This window comes from Bombina bombina, chromosome 4 (genome assembly GCF_027579735.1).
Source record: "Bombina bombina isolate aBomBom1 chromosome 4, aBomBom1.pri, whole genome shotgun sequence".
Classification (NCBI taxonomy): domain Eukaryota; kingdom Metazoa; phylum Chordata; class Amphibia; order Anura; family Bombinatoridae; genus Bombina; species Bombina bombina.
The window spans coordinates 799,095,539-799,103,142 of NC_069502.1; the positions used below are offsets into that span (position 1 = coordinate 799,095,539).

The 7,604-nt window shown below is 35.7% G+C and overlaps 1 protein-coding gene across 2 annotated transcripts in view; it reads left to right on the plus strand.

Moving 5' to 3' along the window:
• LOC128657020 (gastrula zinc finger protein XlCGF26.1) overlaps positions 1-7,367 on the plus strand; it is a 102,609-nt gene extending 95,242 nt beyond the window's left edge. For both annotated transcript variants that reach the window (XM_053711246.1, XM_053711247.1), the window contains one exon: positions 4,875-7,367. In XM_053711246.1, the coding sequence (XP_053567221.1) occupies positions 4,875-6,298 (1,424 nt within the window). In that variant the 3' untranslated portion in view covers positions 6,299-7,367. The remainder of the gene's footprint in view (positions 1-4,874) is intronic.
• The last annotated feature ends 237 nt before the right edge of the window (positions 7,368-7,604 follow it).

The window sequence follows — 7,604 nt, forward strand, 5'->3', positions numbered from 1 at the left end:
GGTGGGGGGTACCAGAGATCAATCTCATGGCTTCTCGGCTCAATGCCAAGCTACCCAGGTATGGGTTGAGATTGAGGGATCCTCAGGAGTATTTAGTGGATGTGTTAGTTCCTTGGAGGTTCAAGCTCATATATCTGTTTCCTCCATTGACTCTTCTGCCTCATGTCATCATCCGCATCAAGCAGGAGCAAGCCCCTGCAATTCTAATAGCTCCATCTTGGCCCCGCAGGACCTGGTTTGCGGATCTGTTGAGGATGTCTTCTCCCCTCCGTGGAAGTTGTCTTTTTGGGTAGATCATCTGAGTCAAGGTTCCTTCCTACATCAAAACCTAGGTTCTCTGAGACTTGAACGCCTAGTCCAGTCTAAGAGAGGATTCTCTGAGAGTGTCATAGATACCCTGATTCAAGCTTGTAAACCTGTTACTAACCATATTTACCACAGGGTGTGGCGTACCTATCTAAATTGGTGTGAGGAGCATGGCTTTCCTAAGTACAAGGTGAGAGTTGCTCAGATTCTGTAATTTCTCCATTTCTCTCAAGGGTCAGATCTCTGCCCTTTCTGTCTTACTGCACATGAGATTGGCAGACCTTTCTGATGTTCAGTCCTTTGTTCAGGCCCTGACTAGAATCAGGCCTATATATAAACCTGTTGCTCCTCTTTGGAGCCTCAATCTTGATCTTCGTGTTCTGCAGCAGGCTCCGTTTGAGCCTATGATTTCTGTTGATCTTAAACTTTTATCCTGGAAAGTTTGTTTTTGTTGGCTATCTGCTCTGTTCACAGAGTTTCTGATATTTCTGCTTTACAATGTGACCCCCCTTACCTTGTGTTTCACGCTAAGGTGGTTTTATGTTCTAAATTAGGTTTTCTACCTAAGGTGGCCTCGGATTGCAACATCAATCAGGAAATTGTTGTTCCTTCCATTTGTCCTAATCCTTCATCCTCAAAAGGAACGTTTGCGCCACAATCTGGATGTGGTTTGTGCCTTAAACTTCTATCTTCAGGCGACTAAGGATTTAAGACAATCCTCTTCTTTGTTTGTGTTATATGCTGGTAAACGCAAGGGTCAGAAGGCTGCTGCGACTTCTCTATCTTTTTGGCTGAGAAGTATCATACGTCTGGCCTATGAGAAGGCTGGTCAACAGCCTCCTGAGAGGATTACGACTCATTCCAATGTTTCTCTGGCTTTTCCTTGTTCCATCGGCCAAATGACTTGGGGGGATAGGGGAAGTACGAGGGATATTTATAGCCTTTGGCTGGGGTGTCTTTGACTCCTCCTGGTGTCCAGGTATTGATATTCCCAAAAGTAAGGAATGAAGTTGTGGACTCTCCCTGTCAGGAAAGAAAGGAATTTCTCTGGTAAGTATACATTTTGTTTTTTCCCCCCACCTTTTCAGTATACAACAGATCATCTCTCCTCATATTTCTAGCCCTCTTCAGAGCTTTTTTCACACATTTATTTGAATAAACCCTCTTCAAAAATCTTTCACTCATTTGAGAGGCATGCTTAGCAAATTTTCTTATTCAAGAACAGTTCCTCCTAAGCCTGAAGAATTGTCCAACCCTTTTATTTTTATTATTAAATCAGAGTTGGAGGGAGACCTCTCTGAATGAGGATCTTAATGTATTTACAGAATTAAAGACATGTTATGACTATACTTTATTTATGAAGCATCAACATATTTCACAGTGCTGTCCATGGGTACAGTTCATTTAAATTAAACAATGAAATAAGACTTGTGGGAGACAAGACAAAATTTACAAACACATACAGGAGGAATTGAGGGCCCTATTCCCATGGGAACTTACAATCTAGAAGTATAGATATTTTCAGAATAGACAGGTGAAAATAAGAACTGAAAATTTGAGTTTATCTAACGATATTACAAATAAAATGGTACCTAGGGGCTTCAGACAGCATCTTGACCTGGGCCAAGCACAAAGGAGAATAATGAAGGAGATTATTTTGTGGATGAATGGAATGAGAAACTTTCAGCTTGCTCACTTGGCTTAATGGACATGATGATTAAAGGAACAATAGAAGATTGGATAAAAATAAAATTGAGGTTGAGAGTGCATTGAACATTGTAAATACATTTTAAAAAGTCCCCAATTTTAATAAATTAAATGATGAGACTTAAACTGCGATATCAAAACAAGGAAGCGTAGGAAACTGCAGATTAGCTGATTCAAAACAGGGGTATAAAAGGTAGCTTTCCGTGTGGCATATGTGGGGTTTTTTTGTGTTCTTTTATGGAAAAGACTAAGAGATTGTCAGCTAATAGTGGAAATGACTTTGATATGACACTTTTTTAATTGTAATTCTGTAGTGGTAGTATACTTGTTGCAATGTTCCTAACCTTGCGTCTATGTAGGAAGAAACAAATGTTGCATGAAATATAGGATTCAAGAACATAGGGATGACATTAAACATAAGAGGGACACTAATATGGCTAGATACTTTGCTACCTTTTATCATAGTGAAACTGTCTCTTTAAAATTTGCAGCGATTGATACTGGAGACCCTAATAATAAGGGGGTAATGTCTGCTACAAAAAGAAGCAAGATTGATATTTAATTTAAGAACTAGGTCTCCTTTAGGTCTAAATGATAAGTTGGATTATGCATGTTTCTTATAATTCTGCCATGCGGTTAGATACAGGTAAATTACTATCTGTTTGGAAATATTAGCAATTGTTACTAGAGACCATAAGATTAAAAAGGGAACAGTATGGACAGGTGCCTAACAAAAAGAGGCTAGATAGGCATTTAATTCGGTAACTAGGTCTTGTAAGCTTAAATGACAAGTTGAACCATGCGCATTCTTTCATGATTTTGGTGTATGTATTTAGATATGGACAATTGCCTGTCTTGATAATATGATGAAAAAGTAAGCTCCACAATGTCTGAATAAAATAATAATTAATATTTGTAAACTTTATGTAAGCCTCCTTTTGGATATGTACTTTCAATTTAAATGGCAGAACATTGGAAATTGCAGGAAGAGGAAAAGGGTTTAAATAATGAGGATGAACTTTCTAGTATTAGCTCTGATAAAGCTCCAGTATGGATACTGTGAAGGAGTGAAATGCACGTCACGTTGGCGATATCATTTGTGGATTACAAATTACTATGGGTGATCACCTTTATTTGCTTAATGGGACACTCAAGTCCAAATAAATCTTTTAAAGCATGCAATTTTAAACAACTTTCCAATTTACTTCCATTAACAAAATGTGCAGTCTTTTTATATTTACACTTTTTGAGTCGCCAGCTCCTACTGAGTATGTACAAGTATTCATAGAATATATACGTATATGCATTTGTGATTGGCTGATAGCTATCACATGATACAGGAGAAGTGGAAATATACATAGCTTTGAAATTTGGCAGAAAAAAACCTACTCTTTTTTTGAAGTTTAGACTAAAAGCTATTGCATTGTCTTTTTATCATGCATTTGTTGATTATGCAAATCTACTGTATTTACTTGTCCTTTAAGTATGTTAGAAAACAGTGAGCAGTAGCAGGCATGTATGGATAGGAAGAATATCCCGTTACACTGATGCTTTGGCTGGATGTAAACATCTGGCCATGCGTCTCAAAGGGGGTGGACCCTCCATGTGTTTGAGGCTGTACTCACCTGGGACCGGATGAGGAATTTTCTCTTAATGTTCGGAGGTATGCTAAAGGCAGCAGCACATTACTTGGGACAGTAAGATAATGATTTCAGCTGAATATGCAGTTGGGACTTTATGAGCAGTGAGAGTTTATATCTGCATAGTGATTGGGATATGTTCGCTATACACAATTTGGTTCATGAAAGCATTTACATATATTCTACTTGGAATGCTTTTCTCTCATAGCATTTCCCTGAAGTGGGACTTTGCAATATTACGCTCTATAATGGCTATAAATATGGATGCTTAGGTTTGTTTGAGAACTAAAAGTGATATATTGGTATGTGTTTCGTTATCTATGGTATGCTTGTAATGTATCTAAAAGGCATGGTGGTACCACCCATATTTTGTATTGGAGGTATTTTCTGTAAAACAAATAATTTTAGACTATATACTCTTTGAAAAGAGTGCTGAATCCCCTTACTTTAAGAGGGGTAGTATACCCTCTTTGAATGTTCTTTCTTTTACCAAATTTTTTATTTGCTCTTTAAGGGTCTGCACCAAATTCTCCTATGGGTATTGTTGGTTCTTGCTTTTGAATCATTCAAGTAGGACAATACATATTGGTTATCTGTTGTTTTCCATAACTAGTTACATTTATAATATAGTTTTGTGACTGATTTTATTAATTACATGTTATGTGAACATCCTTTTTAACAGCATGATTTTTTAATTGCAATCCAAAAAATTAATAGTAAAATGAATTCCAGAAATATTTATTTGTTCATGTTCACTACATAGTTATTTTAAATATTATACATTAATTTTTAAATGAAAATCTGATTTTTATTACAGGTAAAGGACGTGGTATAAAGCCAACATTCTAAAAAGCGCACATAAGCAATAGCTATAAAGAATAGGTTTGGATTTGAAATAATTGCATTGCTAACATTGTCTATGAACACAATTTTAAAAGCTCTACATGCATTTAAAGAAAATAATAGATAAAAATAATGACATAAATTTCTATTTATTTTAGGGATTGACAAATATAGAATGCAGAGTCATCCTTAAAATCGACCCTAACGTCCAGTAAACTTCCCTTACACCTTAGCATGGAAGATTGAAAAAAAGGCCTAGGGTCATAACCTGTCTTTTACCCTTGTGGCAGATGATGATTCGAAACAGTTAAATTATTCTCAAAAGAAAAAAATTATGCTAATAATAAATAACTTTATTCTCATATTTCCTATCAACAGGTGAATTCACAAACTGCAGTAATTCTATTGCTGGTCAGACTGCAAACACTTCTTTCAGTCTTTTTAAAAATCAAAGTAGCCACATGGGAAATGTATGTTCTGACTGTGGGAAATGTTTTACTCGGAAAACAAATCTTGTTGATCATCAAAAAATGCATACTGGAGAGAAATCATTTTCATGTTCTGAATGTGGGAAGTGTTTTACTCAGAAATCCTCTCTTATTAAGCATCACAAAATTCACACAGAAGAAAAAGCATTTTCATGTTCTAACTGTGGGAAATGTTTTACTCGGAAATCGAATCTTATTGATCATCAAAAAATTCATACAGGAGAGAATGCATTTTCATGTTCTGAATGTGGCAAATGGTTTACTCGGCAATCATATCTTATTAAGCATCACAAAATTCACACGGGAGAAAAAGCATTTCCATGTTCTGATTGTTGGAAATGTTTTACTCATAAATCTACTCTTATTACGCATCTCAAAATTCACACAGGAGAAAAAGCATTTTCATGTTCTGAATGTGGGAAGTGTTTTACTCAGAAATCCTCTCTTATTAAGCATCACAAAATTCACACAGGAGAAAAAGCATTTCCATGTTCTGATTGTGGGAAATGTTTTACTCATAAATATGCTCTTATTACACATCTCAAAATTCACACAGGAGAAAAAGCATTTTCATGCTCTGACTGTGGGAAATGTTTTACTCAGAAATCATCTCTTATTTTGCATCACAAAATTCACACAGGAGAAAAAGCATTTTCATGTTCTAACTGTGGGGAATCTTTTACTCAGAAAAAAATTCTTATTGATCATCAGAAAATTCATACATTGGAGAAAGCATATTCATGTTCTGAATGTGGGAAATGTTTCACTCGGAAAGGAAGTCAAATTGAGCATCAGAAAATTCACACAGGAGAAAAACCATTTTCATGTTCCGACTGTGGGAAATGTTTTACTTGGAAATCAAATCTTGTTGATCATCAAAAAGTACATACAGGAGAGAAACCATTTTCATGTTCTGAATGTGGGAAGTGTTTTACGCACAAATCAATGCTTAAGAAGCATCACAGAAGTCACACAGGAGAGAAAGAATTTTCATGTTCTGAGTGTGGGAAATGGTTTGTTGCGAAATGTGATCTTATTAGACATCACAGAATTCACACAGGAGAAAAAGCATTTTCATGTTCTGACTGTGGGAAATGTTTTAATCGGAAAACAATTCTTATCACGCATCAAAAAACTCATACAAGAGAGAATGTATTTTCATGTTCTGAGTGTGGGAAATGTTTAACTTCAAAATCAAATCTTATTAGGCATCAGAAAATTCATACAGGAGAGAAAGAATTTTCATGTTCTGTCTGTGGGAAAGGTTTTATTCGGAAAATGAATCTTATTAAGCATCAGAAAATTCATACATGAAAGTAAGCATTTTCATGTTCTCACTGTGGAAAATGTTTTATTCAGAAATCACATCTTATTAGACATCAAAAAATGTATATTAAAGGAAATCAGAGCTTAACCTCTTAAGTGCAGAGACAAAGTCATCATCCGTACAATGTCTAAAAGGCTGGTGATGATTCTGTCCTCTGGTGTACAAGCTCTTGACGCTGTTTAAGGATCCTTCTGCATCTCAAGTGGTTATGAGGTGGTACTGAGTGTTTTTCATCCACAGGGGTATCTGGGGTCCCTATATAGGTTTGAATAGTCAAGGGATATAGCACAAATTAAATGTACATTTATTTCAGTTTCATGTGCAAATCAAAGTAGAAATATCCTCAAAGGCCCTTATTTATATGTTAATAAATCCTTCTCTAAAATGTAGATGCTGTTGAAATGATTATTGTCAGATGATCACTGGGATTTCAGGGTTTTTTTTTTTAGCTGGAAGTTACATTGACCAGGTGTGTAGCTGTTCAAGATGAGCCTCTGTGTTAATATCAATAGTGCCTCCAAAAGCCTTATTTGGATTAGGATAAGCCCCAGGAGTGGAACTATCATTTGTGCAGCAGCACCAGGCCCAAATACTGGGGGGTGGGGCGGCGGCAGCATAGTAGCCGGTCTATAAATAGGTGTTTGCAGAATGTGTACAATACTAATGCAGAGGAGCCTTTTATAAGTGCAAATTGTATATAAATATCCTCAATCTTTATACAGAGCAACATGTATATTATAACTGTGGCTTACTACTGAGTTACCTTTTGGGGGGGGGGGTCCCAAAACAATTTTGCACTAGGACTTTAAGCCGCTTCTGATTAGCTCCTACCCTAAAATATAACAAAAGTATATTTATTTTTTAATTACGATTTTCAGTTATTAATTTTTATAGACAAACACTAAATTAATAATGTATTTTTGCTTATTTTAGAAAGATTATCTAATACAATTATATATCCACAAAAGTTTTGACTATACAGTCAGAAATAACTCACAATGTATTGTTTACAACTATGTTTATTAAAATTTTAATAAAGTTATGCATTTGTTCACACATTTTGTTCTTGATTTCTCACACATCATGGAATATACATACATAATACATAAAATAATAGTATAGTTTAAATCTGCTTGGGAAAAAAACAATATATGGTTTGTGGGTGTCTCACCTGAAAATAACTTTCAGTAGTGATTTAAATGTGAGCAGCATCTAAAAGCTCAGAAACTGCTCAGCACCGGGTGTGAAATAGTTAAGCAGCATAGGGGTGAAAAGGACATTAAACACTTAAAG